The 17934-nt window shown below is 46.7% G+C and overlaps 1 protein-coding gene across 1 annotated transcript in view; it reads left to right on the plus strand.

The window, feature by feature from the left end:
• LOC144773624 (transient receptor potential cation channel subfamily M member 2-like) overlaps positions 1-17934 on the plus strand; it is a 536579-nt gene that overhangs the window by 500005 nt on the left and 18640 nt on the right. The window contains exons 22-23 of the mRNA XM_078658772.1: positions 3597-3698; positions 13097-13207. Of these exons, the coding sequence (XP_078514898.1) occupies positions 3597-3698; positions 13097-13207 (213 nt within the window). The remainder of the gene's footprint in view (positions 1-3596; positions 3699-13096; positions 13208-17934) is intronic.

Raw genomic sequence — 17934 nt, forward strand, 5'->3', positions numbered from 1 at the left:
AAAAGGCATTGTCATTTACAATGCCAATAGCTTAAACTCGCACAACTGCGAGACCTATTGCATTGCAAATGCATGTTTAAATAAAGTTGCAGCAGTCCATAAGAATGCTGGTGTTTGCAGGCCGTTTCACCTCCTCCGATCCCACCACAGATTGGTGCTTGCCCGCATTGTTACTTCCTTGTCCTCACTCTCCCTGCCCATTGTCTGTTTTACCTGCTACCCTCCCTCCTGCCAGCAATAATAGGTGTCACACACTGAACCAGAGTTCTGGGGACTGGGGCTTCTCACTCACCCACTAGGTGACGTATTTTAGAAGCTGCACACTGAAAATGTACATTTAGCCACAAGTTAGGACACTGGTGGTAGTGGTGGCACCCACGCTGGGTAGGTAAGTCCAGTGGCAGGGAGATGTTTCGTCTCATGCAAGAGGAAAAGAGAAGACGACACTAATGCACAACGTGTTCACGTCACACAGTTTTACTATGCACGCACACCTTGTGCCTCGTTAACACTCATCAAACTTTTTGCATGTATGTGTTGCGACCTATAACAAACACCTTTGTAGATCTTGCACAAGTTATTTCACAATTTAAATGATTTGGCCACTGAATAGAGATATTTACCCCAATTTAGGGGGAATACAGAAGAGCTTTGTTCCCAGGGGCGCAACGGATATGTGCACTTGCTTTGTGTGCTCCCGGGGTGCAATGAAATGGTATTACAGACACTTGTGTGTCGCCTTATGTAATACTATGATAGTTTTGGCACGCATGTCGCAACAGCGCTATTATGAGAGGGTGTTCCCTCATTTGCATGAGGGCGTGGCTCTATGCAAATAAGGAAATCACTTTGCCTCTGGCACTGTGCAATAATATAGACACAGGTGCAGAGGTAAACATATCCTTAGGAGGCACACTGAAAAGGTGGTGCGCTTTCAGTACGCCTCCTAAAGGCAGTCCTCTGGAGGGGAAAGGGGTACTATGGTCACTCACTGCACCTACCTGCAAGTGGATCGCTCTCACCCCTTAAATGTACCGGTGGCAGGCTGCCTGCACTGTAAAACACAGAGCAGCGTCAAGGCAACAGCCCCGTATTTCATTTGAATGCGCTGCCCTGTGGGCAGCAAAAGTTTGCAACTGCCCCGGGAGCAGTGCATTCTTCTTAATACAGTACACTGTCCCTGTTTGCACCCGCCGCACCTTTGATAGGTGTGCCATTGCGCAATCAGTGAAAGTGCGCCATATAAGTAATATGGCCCCTGGTGTTGACCGTTTTTGGGCCCTACCACATCAGACTTCTGAGGTGAGCCATGGTGCGCAAACACATCACAGCATGACGTCTTTAATAAAATGCTTGCTGTAACCTCAACAGCACTGCATAGCTGCATCACAACTCATAGCACAGGTCAGACACCCCCTATCAATTGTGCAGTGATTTTCTTCCTTTGCCCATGAAGTATATGTCTCTCGAACATGCTTTCATGCTTTAGCCCTTCTTATAATTGGTAAGGGTGTTGCATATTTGTGAAGCCAGAATAGGTCTATGATGCAAAGGCTTGCTTGAGGTCCACTCAAACCTTTTTAATGTCATAAACCAAATTGGTTAACACTTTTTGTCACCACTAACAAATCACATTCAGCCACACCAACAATATATTATATTCAGACATCTGCATTAAGTAACAATACAGAATTGTTGAAATATTCCCCAGTTGTCCTGGAACTATTTCCAGAGCAGAGGTGCAAGCCATTGATTCCACCATCCTAAAGTTATAGGGTTTGAGAAATACCCACTTGCTGACTGAAGGTGAAGTGTAAGAACTGAGACACTCATTCAGCAGAAGAGTGGGAGAGGGAGTAGTTAAGTGATCAAACAGAGCATGTTAGATTTCATTTGTATGAAGTGATGGCTACAGTTGTGGTACGGACATTCATGACAAGCATTGACAAAACAAATAGGCCTCGCCTCAGCAACAGCTATTGGCAGGCACTTCTTTACTTCTAAAGATATTTTCGGTTTGCGGACACAGACAGCTGGGAGACACGACTCTTGGCGGGCAGAGCAAATGTACGGACATTACAGGTCGCACTGATCCAGGGAAGGGGAGCGGACGACACTCTGCCATATGTAGTACGCCACACTGCAGGCATCTGGCAGCGGTTTGTGGAGGAGGTTCTACGGCGGGCCCCCTTCCATAGGGAGCTGCAGATCTGGATACTGGCCCCTTTAGTTGCCATGGAGGAGCATATGTCCTTTCGCAACTGGCTGGCGGGAGGATGTGAGACCCTAGCTGACCTCTACCCCAACGAGTCCTTCCTGTCTTATAAGCAGGCGGAGGAGACCTTTGGGCTTGGAGGGGGACAATACCTGCACTACCGGGGACTCCAAGATGCGGTGAAGGTTGCCTGGCCCCAATTCCCGGACTCGCCCCCGATGTCCCACACTCTAAACATCCTTCTTTCCTGCGGTAAAGGGTGTTGATTGATCTCTCTGCTATATTCGGCTATGAAACAGGATTCCACTCCACCGGTCCCGCCTTCCTGGGGAGCATGGGAGGCAGATCTTGGCGCCGCCTTGGAATAGGGGCAGCGGTAGCGAATAGGGAGCCTCACGCGCATGGTGTCGTGCAACGCATGGTTCAAATAAATACACTTTAATTTCATGCACCATACCTATCTGACTCCGATACCATTGAAACGTATCTCTAGGGACAGGGGGGACAGCTGCCCCAGATGTGGCGTGGGGGAAGAGGGCTTCCTACATTTAGCCTGAGACTACCGATTGGTCAAGTGCTTCTGGATGGGGGTAGTAGAGCGCATAGCCATCACCACAAGCCTTCGGATAGTCATGAATCCCCTTCATTGTTTGCTGGCGCTGGTTCCCAAGCCCAAGAGAAGGAACCTTTCCTACAAACTATTAAAATTAATGTTGGTATTGGCTAGGTGTAGGGTGGCAATTACTTGGATGGGACAGAGGGCCCCAGAGGTGCCCGCCTGGCTTAAGGATGTGAGGGAATGGTCCCTGGCGGAGGAAATGCATATGCAGCTTACGCGGAGGGATGAGAAACTGCAGGATGATTTACTCGCTTGGCGAACTATGTGTGCCTCAGGACTGGCAGAAAGGGTGCGGTCATCCCAGAGTGACTCTGATGGGGCAAGCGACGAATTGTTCTCGCCAGTGAGGTCGGGGTCTGACGGGGACGGAGGGGCGTGGGGGCTGCTAGGGCTTATTTATTACAAGGGATTAGGTGGTGCTCAGCTGCTTCCTCATGCCATGTTTTTTATTCTTTGCCATTCTGTTACTACTCATGGGTCTTACCTGTTCCGATGATACCTGTGTCCTCAAGTGCCGTAATGAGGTTATCAAACTGTCTACATGTATTGTAGTCTATGCCAATTTGAGGGGTGGGGGGTTTATACATGTTGTATAACCAAAAAATAAAGTTTAAAAAACAAAAAAGATATTTTCACCTCAGCCTCGCTCACTACAAGGTTTCTGTTTAATAGATCCAGTTCCTTTATCACCTGGGATGTGTCAAGGACTGCAAGTTTTGAATGTTTCAGACTTCCTTTCACCTGTGATATCCTGTGTTTCAGGGCAGACTGCGGCCAGATGAGAAGCTGCCATCAACACTCAAAGACATCCTGAAGGAAGAATTCTGGGAAACGTTCGAGGCTCTGCTAGAAAATGGAACTGAGGTATACAAAGACACATTCATCTCATGTGCACCCCTATATAGCCATGTGACCTAATTATATGGTAGCAAGACACTGCACAAAGATTGGGGGTTGTGGGGGAAATTAATAGCACAGGATGTCCATTATTTACTTTCAAAAACGTTTTCCATTGATCTCAGGTAGGCCTCATGTGCCCAATGCCCTTTCCCATCAAGATCAATTATCCCCCACATCACATGAACTGGCTGTGCTTACTGGCATCAGCAAGCAGTAATTACACCAGTGAGCAGAGTCTCAGGCCCTTCCTCCAGTGCACCTCAGAACTCACAGACTTTCACCCTCTACTCCAGACAGCGATCTCTGGTGTCACATGAACAGCTCTGCAGTAGTTTCTGGCAGCTGCTGTCCCTGGTTGATGTCGATTTCAGTGCACCAGGGCATGAGTGTAGACAAAGTTCACATACTCAACAAAGTACCATTCACATCAGGGAGCTTGGTGAAACAGTGAGCTTGATGAGAGCTGATAGTTCACCACTAGGCTTGTTCACTATACTGCGCATGTGCCAAGGAGCAAGGATTCGAACAAGCACTGCAGAGCGCCATTCTTGTGCGCTAGTAAAACGAGAATTGCACAGCATAGACCCCATCCACTGATACATCCTGACATACTGGGCTGGAATACTGACAGCTCAATGAAGCATGCATCAGTCAAAACAATGAATAACATGTTCTTTGCTGGGGAGAGAATGTGAGCCCACCACCGTGGCTCCTCTGGTTGCTCTTTGCTACAACATGCACTACCTTTATGATGGATACTTCTACCTACAGATTCCTCACCTTTGAATATCCCAGGTGCCAGACTGGACCCAGAAACTTCGGACATCTCCCATGCGGGCTCCAACCCAACACCAGAAATTGAGTTGTGGTGACCTCACTTGAACCATATAGCTCTCACCCTGGTACTCTGATGTCAGAGCTTCTTCTCTCAGCTCTAAGGTGGAAGGACTTTGCTCTCCAGATTGTTTTTGGTGCAATGCTGGGGACATGGTCCCACCTAAATGTCAGGTCATAAGCCCTGCCATAGAGAAAGATGTCCATCAACGATTAACATGAGGACTGTTAATGATGTCGCCATCCCCCAACAGTGTGTCAAAGAAATTGGTAGGTGTGGGAGGGAAAGTCCTTTTGTGCAGGAAGTCTAGTATTTTGCTCTCTAAATGCCACTTGTATTCTGGGTTGCTATACCCCTGCCCTTTTCAGCGTGGCATCCTTAGTGTGCAGCAGAACACCCAAGGGACCACTTTGCATAAGTAGCCCGCGATGAACAAGATGCCTCTCAACACATCATCAGGTTAGGCTTGGACACGATGGACTGTATTACCAGGATTACAAGTTCATCTGTTAGCTTCTGAAGGCATGCCTGGCTATGCTGCTCTACAGGCTTCCTGGCAGATGTGCAAAATACTTTGATGGACATGCCGCTTGATGGGGAGTAGCTTTTTGTCAGAACTAAAGATATCTCTCTGGGACTCTTTTTTTTTCTTTTACCAAACTCACATAGCAGTCCCATAAGAAAGGCAATACACAACATTACTCTGTCAGTAGTGTCCTAGAGTGCGGCATTAGTTAACATCCTTCCATTAAGTTTCAATAACTCCTTTATATATACAAAATTACATCATATCAGTGTGATTAATCAAGTTCATCGTGAACGGTGATCAAAAGATTTTTAGGCCTAGAGGCTTCTGGTAGTTCCTCTGCGTAGACATTCAGTTGCTCCTTACAGAAAACAAGATCTTTGACCCATTTGATCACTGTTGGAGAAGCTCTAGTGCTCCAGCACATGATCACAGCTCGCTTTGCAAATAGAGTGGCAACGGCACCTATACGCCTGTTGCATGGTTTAAGTCCTTTGAGATATCCCAGTAGACAAATCTCCGGTATGCAATCAACTGTTTCTTATACCATTTCAGTTAGTGTCTGTTCCACTTTCTTCCAAAACTGCGCTATTGCTGCCCACTCCAACGCTAGATGTATAAAGTCCACCCCATCCCGCCAACAGCGTAAACATCTGTCATCCTCTTGTAGCCCAAACTTCCTCAATTGTGCCAGAGTATAGTAGACTTGGTGCAAATATTTAAAATGCATAATACGTAGATTACAGTTAGCAGTCAAATCCCTAGTCAATTTACAGCTGACTTCCCAATTCTCCCAGGGCATGGGGGACACAAGCACCGAGTTCTATTTATCTAGTGCCGATGACACCGGGCAATCATTCTCACGTTGAGATGCATAATACATTCTAGTTATTAGCCCCTTACTGTCGCTGCCGCTCAATAAGGCCTGTAGCGCCTTCAGCCCAGTTGGTTCCTGCGGGAATTCCGGGCTAAATTAACACACCGCCACGCGCAGCCTGGAATATATAAACCCATGCATTGCTTTGTATGGTTGCCCTGCTTGAAAATCATTTACCGCTATAAACGTGCTGTTTCTGCACATTCCCCTAGCTTGACAATCCCCGCTGTCTGTAGTAGATCCAGTGCCCCGCGCTCTCGCGCCACCGAGATTGTCGGGTGGCCCTCAATGTGCAGACCTGGCACATATATGAGATCCCTCCCAGCACGCGTGGCAAGCGCATTCCACGCCCAAACTGTACAATCCACTGGACTGATTTCCTTCCTATCACTTCCCTCGCAGGGATATAATATTTTAGCCATCAACTGTGCGGGATGTACTGTGTCCGCCTCAACTGCCAAATGCGGCAAATATTTTCGTGGAAAACTCCAGTATTGCGCAAACTGTGCCAGAGAACATAAGTAATACAAACGTACATCTGGTGCCTCAAACCCTCCCCTTTCAAATGGTAGGGTCAGTGTGCCCCAACTGCATCTCAGTTTCCTAGCATCCCACACCAATGACAGCAGACAGGACTGCAGTGTTTTAAAAAATGCTACATTAAGTTTTATTGGTACGTTAATAAATAAGTAGAGTAGCTTAGGCAGAATCGTAAATTTTGACACCTGTGTCAGCACACTCAGAATAAAAAGATTAAAGATTCAAAAAGCAGGTCGTAAAAAGCAACAAAACAGAAAGGGTGTGCTTCTCCATCAAATTCTAAGAATCGTAAATTTTACCACAGCTATTCTGTCCGCCAATTACAGCGGTAAGCGCTTCCAGCGTGATATTTTCCCCGTAATGTCTGTCACCGCCTTCCCATAATTCATTTTAAGTACCGTTTCAGGGTCTCTGTGCACCCTCGCACCCATATATTTCACTGGGTCCACAGCCCAAGATAATGGATAGTCCATCTGAAACTTTTGCGTGCTGTCTATTAACGGGAGGATAGTAGATTTCGCCCAATTGATTTCCAACCCTGTTTGCCATTCAAACATGACATACTCTCCCAGCAGGGGCGCCAAATGAGTCGCTGGCTCTTGCACATGTGTGAGATGACCAGTGGGATGTCTGAACTCCAATGTGGCAACTGCAGGCTTCTGATGGTTTTACAAGCCAACGGTTCTAATGCCAAGGCAAATAACATCAGCGTCAGTGGGCATCCCTGCCGCTTGCCTCTACGGACTGGGATTGCCTCAGTTACACAGCCATTAACTCAAACGTGGATCGGTGTACAACAGCCTTATCCACTTCAGGAAGAATGGTGGCATTCCCATTCTTTGCAACACTGCAAACATATACCCCCATTGTAAGTCTAAAGCTCTGGCAACACCCCGATTGGTCATGTAGGACCAGTTTAGGGATCAGTGGCTGCAGCCGACATGCTATTATTTTGCTAGGATATTGGTATCTATATTCATAAGTGACAGCGGCCTATATGAGTCACACTTGTTAGCCACTTTATCAGGCTTCAAAAGTGTGACCAACAAGGCTTCCCTGACAGATGGGGGGCAGTACTCCTGCCTCATACACTTCGGCGTACACCTGCAATCATTGTGGGGCAAGTTCTTCACGGTAAGCCTTGTAGAATTCGCTGGATAACCCGTCTATTCCAGCCGCCCTAAATGCGGGCAATGCCATTATAGCTGCCTTTACATCCTTCACATCAAAAGGTTGGGTCGGATACTCATGCTGCCCATTCGATAACCACCCCAAGGCGATATCACCAAGATAATTCACGATCTCGTCCTCCGGAGCTGTTTGCTTGGACTCATACAGTTTAGAATAATAGTCAATTAAAATTGTACTTACCTCAGGGCAGAGTACTGGACAACCTCTCTTTCATCTAGCAATGCTGTTTTGTATTCCTCTCCCCTAGGTAACGCTAATTGATGTGCCAATGAACGGCTAGGCCTACCTCACTCACCATAGTATCTTGCCCTTGACCTCCGGGATTTATGCAATATCTCCTGTTCCGCTGTTTCATTGTATTCCTGACAAGTTCCCTTATGCGGGCCAAAGTGTCAGCTCTGGAGTCCCTCTCGTAGTCATGTTCCGGCTTGCTGATTCTGTCCACTAGGGTCTACATCCTATTTCGTAGGTCTTTTAACACTCCCGCTTGGGAGCTTAAGCATTCCCCCCTTATGGTGACATTAAACGCCTCCCACATGGTCCCTACACTTTCCACTGTGTCAACATATTCTGAGAAAAAGTTAACAATTGCCTCCCTTATTTTGGCCCGAAAAAATATATCTATCAGTAAAGATGGCTGCAATCACCGCTGGAATGGGGTCTGATACAGGTCAGCACCTTTAGTGTAAGTATCTCTGGGGCATGATCAGACAACATCCGGGCAAGATGCTTAACTGAAATAGCCCAAGACGCCGCCTCTTGGCATTAGCCAATAACCCAACCTGGACCATGAACCATGTACCATTGACACGAATGTGCCTTACTTCACGTCCGGATTCTGGGCCCTCCATACATCCACTAGCTCTTCTGCCTCGATCAGTTCCCCCAAGAACATTGCAGCTTGTTTACCTCGTCCCTCCGCAATATTCGATTGGTCCATTCTAGAGTCTAGACATACATTCATATCACCGCCCGATATAACCTCCGCTGGCGGGTATGATGCAATGCGTCTCCACACATCATTAAAAAAAGCAGGATTGTCAATATTCGGCCCATAGGTATTAACTAGGAGAATCAATGTATCACCCTACTTACCCAGTGCCAACAGAACCCTCTCCTGCTCATCCACTCCGGACTTGATAAAGGTATAGGGAGTCCCTTTTTTAATCAAAACCAACGTGTCCCTGGAGTATAAGGAGAAGGAGGAGGCAATTCTCACTGTGGCCCAGCAGGTTCTTACCTTCCATTCGTACTTTTTAGTTAAATGCATTTCCTGGAGACACGCAATCTCTACATCTTGTCTATCCAACATTACAGACCTTTTGGGGGTTATTTAACCCCTGTACATTCCAAGTTATTAACTTGATACTATCACTCAGACCTGTCCAATCCCATATTTGCCACAATACATTCCATGAGATATTCAAGTGTAATCAGAGCACACAAAATTGTGCAATTCACATCAATCCCTCCTGAGTTTGCAATGTCCCACCCCACCTCCTCAATTCCCCCACCCACTTCAGCACCCCAACTTGCTAAAGACAACCCGCACTACGATAACTGAGCAGCTAAACACCCAGTTAACCCATAAAAACCTATGGGGTATTCCCATGTTGGAACACAAGAGTGTTCTCAGCCTCCCATTGTAAATGGGAGGTGGTCGAGCTTATCCATAACCCGACAAGGCATCCACGTCCCTCCGATAAAGCATGTAGGAGAACACCATTATACAACTTTCAGTTCACATTCTCTTGCCCCTCGTCCCTTTTACAGTGTTTACAACAACTTGCTCGTACTTTAGTTGTTTGATCAGCCAGTGTACATCATATAAGACTTGGAGCCCTGAACTTTATATTAGTCCCGCATGAATCTCTTTGCAGTCCTTGCAGCCCATTGTCACACTGCAAACCTCAGTGCTCCTCCTCAAATCCAGCAGTAGTTTCCCGCCTGCGTTTCTTTAGACTTTTCGCGTGTTCCATGGCCGCTCACAGGTTTATGAATTTCTTGGATGCCCCTTCCAGTCCGACCTTCAAACACACAGGATATAGCATGGCATATTGAATGTCCTCAGCTAGCAGTATTTTTTCTGTCTGTAGGAACTCCCTCCTAGGAGCTTGCACCGCAGTAGTGAAATCCGAGATAAATGCTAGGTTGTTCCCTTGATGTGTGATCTGCCCCTTATCTTGTGCAAGCCTGAGAATCATGTCCCGATCCCGATAATTCAGCAATCTCACGATTATGGGGCGAGGCGAGGCACCTGGATTCGAGCGCACCGCAAGTGAATGATGAGCACATTCTTCTACCAACATTGGGGATAGATTATCAGTACCAAAAATCTCTTGCAGAAGCTTCTGTACATAGGGCTCCATTTTGTCTACATGTGTTGACGCTGGCATCCCTATTATTCTTACATTATTTTTTCTAGACCTTGCCTCCAAATCCTCATTTTTAGCCTGTGTATCTGCCAGCACTTATTCCATATTTAACATTGTGTCCGACACTATATGCAGCCCATCCTCCACCGCTGAAACACGTTTCTCCGCCTCTCCCAGTCTGGCAACTTGCTTGTCTTACTTGGCTGCCATATTGTCCATCCGCAAATTCAATGCATCAATCTCCCCATCGATTGTCTGCAAACTGTGCTGCATCGCATGCAGCGTGGACTCCAACGCAGGGGTGGCATCTGACAGGGTCTCCACCTCTGAATCCAATGCTGCCTTTTGCTGTGGCCTGCTAGCTTTAAAATGTGTGATGTGGCTGCGTTTTATTTGGTTTGCCCATCTTTTACAATCCTTTGCAGCACTACCTATGATGTTTTACGCACTAGGTTAGGCTTCAGCGGGCTCACACCACCTGGCCTCAAGTTGTTGCATTCCCATGAGTATTCACTCGATCTGCTAGTAAGCACATTTCATTAGCATGCCACTTGGACTATGTCCTGAATTTTTAGCTCCCACCTCACCTTCAGCAACTCCAATACTGAAATTGTTCTGTTGACTCTGGGGCTGTATATCTCAATCTCACAGCACGATGCACAATAGCAAAGCCGCTGCTACGCTCTGCTGACACCCAGGGTGCTACCTGTCTCTATGTGTCACTGGCTCACGCTGTATGGGACCACTGTTGTTCACGCTCTCTCCTCTAAGTAGTACGCTACTGCTGCAGGGGGCCAGGGTTACCAAATGAAAAATGGTGCCTCCGCACTCTGCTTACAGCCATGCCTGACGCTCCGTTTCACGGCAGTCTGATTTAATTTTATTTATTTCTATTTATTTTGGGGTTTCTACAGGTAGCCTCCATGTCCTTTTCTTATTTGTCACCACAGCCAACCCAGCTATCTAAGAAGGCCAGGATTCACACAATGCAGCATCAATTTTGTTGCACCCGGCAGGCAAATGTTTCCTCCTGAAACCGGGGACCCTTCACCGGCGTCTGTGCCTGTTTCTGCTGCTACTAATCAGTCCAGGCGCCTCACAGCAATTTATATGTCCCCCGTGGTCCACGAGGCAGCCGTCCTCCCCCGCAGGCGTTTTGGCAGTCTGCATCTCGCGGACGGGCTGCCCAGGCCTCACTTCAATTGCTGCTGGACGTCACTTTATCGATACTGTGAGCTACACCGTTTCATCACGGCAGCAGCGGCATGTCGTTTCCCGACGTGTAATTTCACAGGGCTAGCAGCCATCCTTATTGTCAAAGCGCAGTGGCAGCGTCTGATTACGGCCACCCTCAGCGGGCTCTGCACCTCAGCTACTTGGTCGCTCAGTGCCCGCTCTCAATGCTCCGTTGTTCCATGGCTATCCCTCGGCGCCCCAAGCACCTCCTTGCAGTGATCAGGGCCTGAGGAGTATCGGCCCGCAGTTCCACTTCCGAAGGCCTCAGCAAAGAGTCATGGCCGCCATGTTGTCTGTACCGCAGTCTCTGCAACTCACTCTCATTTTGCCGCTTTTAGGTGTGACACAGGGTTTTCACTTCCTTCTGAGCGGCGTCAGTGCAATTCCCGACACCTTGCCTCGCCAGATGGGCTGATTTGCCTCACAAGGAATAAGGATATTGATCAGATTTTTGGCTCAACTGGCAGAGCTACACTAAGGTGCAGTCATCTTTCCATGCACCCTCTAGCACACCCCCAATCTCTCTCTGGGACTCTAAGGTGGTTTGCTAATTTTAATGACCCAAGAACTTTGGCAGAGCCTTTCAGTGCAGATGAAGCCAGTCACACACAGTAGAACCCTCTGGTCCTTCAGGACAGAAATAGAGGCAAGGTATGTGGTCAACAAGTCCAACATTCATTCTCCTCCTCTTCTTTCTCCTCTCCACCTAGACTATCTCATTAGTTACTCTGTGATGGCCCACATGATGCCAGTTGGAGGATGGGTATCCTCTTTTCTTCATGCTTGGCAGATTATTACTTCAAACCACTGGGTCCTACAAAGCATAGACAAGGAATATTTCCTACCCTTTCTCCAACAGCCCCCAACACTATTTTTCTCCAGGACACCATCTTCAGATCCTGCAACAGGTGGTAGTGCCCTGCTGCGGAAGGAATAAGTTGTTTTAGTACCAGAAGCAGAAATTGACAAAACACCTGGCCTACGTGGAAAGGTATGTCCAGACGCAGGTTCCTACACACTGTATCACAAGATGTAAGCTGTACCTAGCCGATGAGCCCATAACTAGGGCGAAACCAGTCCTGAGTTGCTTGTGTTCCATATCAGGAAGGACATGACATGGCCCTTAGGTGCCACGCCTGGCTCAGAACCTCTAGCTTTTCAGAGGATGTTCGTCCTCACTCATGAACATGCCTTTTGATGGCTCTCGGTTGTTTGGTGGCAGCAAGTATAATCAAAGAACACAAGTAATTATGGCTACAGTCAAGAATAAAATACACAAGATGAAATAAGGAGGCAACATCATGAACATGGTAAATGATGATGAAAGCTTGCAGGGTGTAGGAACATGCGATGAGGGAAGTACATTTGGTGCAATATACAAATACAAGTCACAAGTGAAGAGGAAGGTAAGCAGTACGCAGGCCACAAAATAAGATAGAGGAATGCTGTATGCAACCCGCAAAAGTATAATGTAGTAGTTTAGGCCATAGATGCAGCAAGGATGCTGGGATTATGGCAAATGGTTAGATGAAAGCAGGCAGATTCCATCAATAAGTGCATATTTTACAGTGCAAACAGGCAAGATGCAGCGATGAGAGCACCGAAGGTTATCTTAGTGGACTGGAAGCAGTAAAGCCTGTGCTGACACTAAAAGAAAGAGGCGAACACTAAGTGGGAAGAGCCATTTGGGAGGGGAGACAAGATGGGGTCCCAGAGGAACCAGTCCTTAGGTCTGTTATTGCCAATGTAACACCAGACGATTTGTTGATTTGACCCTTGCAGGTGTACAAAGGTTACCTGGATGACCCCAGAAACACAGATAACGCGTGGGTTGAGATACACACAGTGAATGTGCACCTTGAATCCCCAGAAGATTTGGATCTCCTGGAATTGGTAAGATCTTGCTTGTGTGAACCTCATGATTATCTGTGAGCAGGAAAAGAGTTAGTTAAGCATGATTACCTTGCTTTTATCCATTTGGGCCATTATTACTTAGTGCAGTTGAAGTGGAAATTTACAATACACTATGTTGCATTACCTTGCATAGGAAAACTACTGTGTCGCTCATAGGATGACCTTTGCAGTGTGAGCCAGAGCATGAGAGCAGTGGTACCTGCAGAGATGAAGGATGTGGTTAGAAGCAAAGAACAGGAAAGTAGCTGTACATGCTTGCAAGAACAGCGTTGAGCCAGGATGAGCAGATGAGGATGGAACTAGAACAACCGTCATCGGAAATAGGGAAAAAAGTGGCCTTGTGGTTAAAAAGACTGGCCCTGTACAAGCAGCAAGCCGTGACCTAGAATGTAGGGCCAGATAGGCCATACTCGTATTTGGTATGGATAGTGACACTCCCATAACGTGAAATTGATATCCAATTATGGAAAGTGTGTTGTTGCCATGCTGGTGTAACCTGCTTGATTCTTTCTGCATTATATATATAATCAATATAATGCGGCCATGTGGGTCCGAGAATGAGGACCTCCGTCTTGTCCGAGTTCAGTTTCAGATGGCTGCTCCTCATCCAGTCGGCGATGGCCTTCATTACCTCGTGGAGGTTTGTTTTGGTGGTGTGTGGGTCCTTGGTGAGGGAGAGGATGAGCTGGGTGTCGTCGGCATAGGAGATGATGTTGAGGTCGTGATGGCGGGCTACTTGTGCGAGGGGGGCCCTGTAGACGTTGAACAGCGTCGGGCTGAGGGATAAGAATGGCCCTGGGCTGTTCTCAGCCAGAGTACAATATTTTGCTGACCAGACATTGTCCTATGTCGATGACATTTACTTAACGGATGATGACCATTCGGAGCACTTGGCAAGAGTGGACCGCATAATTATGGGGTTTGCTCACATGGGCTACAAATTTAAACTAATAAAATCAAAAAGTTCCCATCTCAATGTCCTTTTTCTATTAATTGCATATAAATCTCATTTATATACCAATGCTCCAGTGCGTTTTGCACCCACAGAAGAAATACTGACGGCAGTACAGACTGCTGTGGTGAGCGAGACAGCACTAGCTGAGGGAAAACGCATCATAGTTGTTTCCCCAGTGCCGACATTAGAGACCGTCAACAGAGCAAACCTTCAAAATGCTAAGGCACTACATCCATGATGGATACAATGGACTAACTCGCTCTCCCCAACAGATGTAGACTACAAGTTTGATTCTACACTACAAACAAAAGCCTTTCTGCAGTACGAACAAGAATACCCTCTGCCTAATGACATAATGCACCTAGAAAGCTATGAATACTTCATTTATACTTATGGTTCTGCCCGGACTGCCACTGTGACAAAGCATCAGTACTCAGCAGCATGCATTAGTGTGAAAGGGTGCATGCACAGTGGAGAATTCCACCCTGAGAAAACCTACATGCAGTCACTTGGTGACTGCATGGCAAAGCTGGCCGAATTTAGGCTCTAATACTGGCACTAGAAACCATGGATCCTCAATTCCCCACACTTACTGGGTGCAATTAGTTTTACTGTGTCCAGTTTCATAATTAATATCTATATTATTGGAGCCAGAATGGATTAAGAGACTCAAAGGTTTGTACAATCAAGCACATACTGCTTTCTGGACAAGTGTCAAAGCTGAAAGATTGCTTGCCACAGACTCATGTAATACACACATTGAGTCACCATCACCCTGGCAAACACTTTGCAGGGAATTCCATGGCTGATGAAGTCGCAAAAGCAAGTTTGCACTGCTGTGATTGCTCCAATCACTCGTTCCTGTACGAGGATAGAAAGAGACATAATCTTGACTGTCACCACTGCTCACAATGGGGAGAGGATGTAGGCTAACAGCTAGGGGGGTTGACCTCAAATCTGTGATTCGGGGCAAATCACTTAGTCTCCACGTGCCTGACAAAATATGAATGTGTACTTATGTAACGCAACAGCTGCTCATGTAAAGCGCTCTGATACCTTAGGGTCGATTTCGCGCAATATATATTTACTGAAAGGCTTTCCACTCAAGTAGTCCTACAAGTTAGATGTACAAAACATTCCATATGCTCACATTCCTGTAATGGGGGAAAAGTAATACCAAACACAGATCACAGGATGGGTTTAATCCTAGCTGCACATAAGGATATGGCATCTGCACATGCAGGGGTGGCTGCTACAATTTCATAATTGCAGCATTGTTACTGGTGGCCCTGTCTTTACAAACAGACCAAGGTCTTTTTCCCTAAATGCTACATCTGCTAGCATATGAAGGGGTCCACCGTGGCACGTCCACCACAGACACTTCAATTGATTTTAAACAAGCCTCTGTCTTGTGTTTACCTGGACCACTGTGACCCTCTGTCATCAGAGGGGGTTACAAGTACATCTTGGTAGCAGTGGACTCCTGCTCTTTATTCCTATGGTATGTCCACAGTGGTTCGTTGACGCACAAACTGTTATAAAGGACCTGCAAGTCATCAGGGCATTCGCAGTTGGCACATTACATTCGACCACGGTCCGGCGTTTAGCTCTAGGGCTTAAAAAGAGGCCATGGGAAGTTTGGTTGTGACTGCGTTTTTCATCTCCTTACCATCCTGAGGAAAATGCTGGTGTGGAGAGGAAAAATCTGGACTTAAAGCGGTTTTGAACAGCGAGGGTGCTAGTCTCAGGCTGCAGTTGGGTCCATCATCTATATTGTGTCCAGAGTGCCCTTAACCTGTCTAGAAATTCCCTGGGCGATCAAACTCCCTATGAAATCCTGTTTGGAGCAAAGATGTGGTGTCTTAGACCTTGACAATCACAGCACAGTGGTGGCAGAACCACCATTTGACATCACTCAACATTTGGCTATTTTACAGACAATGAATGATTTCCAGGACGAACATAGCAACATTCAAGTAAAACACAACACCACTGGGGAAGGGAAGGAATTGCTGGCAAGACCTGCCTTGGTTGCAAAGGTTGGGGACCTGGTAATGGAAAGAATTGTAGACAAGAAAGAATTTGGGCCATCTTACAGAGAGCCTGTTCCTGTCCTGGCTGTTGAAGGTACCAGTACTGTGATTTTTCCACCCCTTGCCGGCAACAAAGACAAAAGGCTTAACTCCATTGATCTGATTAAACCGCACTATGTGACCAATTCTCAACAGTAAGCCATGTGGGCTCCTGGGTAGCTACCTGCCTCCTCTATCTACCACACAGGAAGTTCAGATGGAAGCATTAATAACTAATGAAGCATCCTTTCTCCAGTGAGAGACAACACTCAACAACAATGGAGTACCTGTTGCAACTAGTACAACAACTGTACAGTCAACTAGTACAGACACACAGATTTCAATGTGGAAACTTGAAAAGAACACAGTCTACTTCAATGTACCACAGATCGAGTCTTCTCCCAGTTCTACAAAATCTGCTGAGCTGCCAAAAATAGATCGAACAGCCTCTGGCTACTTCATTGACTTTCATGACTTCTCCGATGATGCATCGGATCTGCCACCACCACTGCCTCTACCATTCAGGCTGAAAGTGTGTGTTTTCTATCTTTGGCTAAAAAGGACATATTTTGTTTCTCCTTGGTTACAACTTTAGATTACAGTTGTGCTAATTTTCCTGTTCCTCTGGATTGATTTGGTAGCAGTCTTTTTCTTGCTCCTAAATGCTATCTCCCAAAAGGCTCTGCAGTACAACTGGTGAACTTAATAATAATAATACTGAAATTTATTAGAAGCGCGACAGCTACCCCCAAACACAGGGGTGTCCCGGCACTAGAAACAAACTAGGTGAAAAACGACAGGAGCAAGAATGCGACTTATTAGTTCTGTGCCGCTACTATCTTGAAGAGCCATGTCTTCAAGGCCTTTTTAAAACAAAATTCTGACTCGGCGCTTCGAATTGAGGCCGGGAGGTTGTTCCACAGTACAGCTGTTTTCACTGAGAAAGCTCTTCCCCCCCAGTCGTGCTTTCTTAAAGCGCAGAGTTTGCAACCAATTAAAGGAGTTAGAGCGCAACTCTCTGTTTTGTTGGTAGGGGCAAAGTCTTTCCTTCAGATACTTCGGGCAGTTTCCATTTAGAGCCCGATAGGCCATTGTCATGGCTTAAATATGATTCTTTTTTCCACTGGTAGCCAGTGGAGTTTGTATAGATGCGGAGAGACATGTTGTCGGAAAGGGATCCGGCAGACCATTCTCGCAGCCGCATTTCGAATCATTTGAAGGTGGTGGATAGCATATTTAGGGAGGCCAAGGTACAGTGCATTGGCATAATCTAGCCTTGATGTGACTGTGGCGTGTACGACTGTTTTGCGGCAATCTTCCGGTAGCAGGTGCAGCATTTTTCGCAGATTTTTTAGCTTACTAAAACAGATAGCAGAGACTTGTTGTATTTGGGCTGAAAAGGTCAGATTTGCTTCCCATTTCACTCCCAAATTTCGAATAGAGGCGGCCGGGGATGGAGGAGTACCCATTTCCACCGGCCACCATAGTTCTGCCTCGGGCACCCTACCTTGCCCAAAAAACATAACCTCTGTTTTTTCCGCGTTAAGCTTTAGTTTATTAGAATTCATCCAAATAGCTATATCGCGTAAGCACCCCTTAAATATTTTGAAACCATCCACCGTCTGCTGTCTACAAGGGAAAACCAGCTGGGTGTCGTCAGCATAAGAAATAGCCTTCAC

The sequence above is a fragment of the Lissotriton helveticus genome, chromosome 8 (genome assembly GCF_964261635.1).
Source record: "Lissotriton helveticus chromosome 8, aLisHel1.1, whole genome shotgun sequence".
NCBI lineage: Eukaryota > Metazoa > Chordata > Amphibia > Caudata > Salamandridae > Lissotriton > Lissotriton helveticus.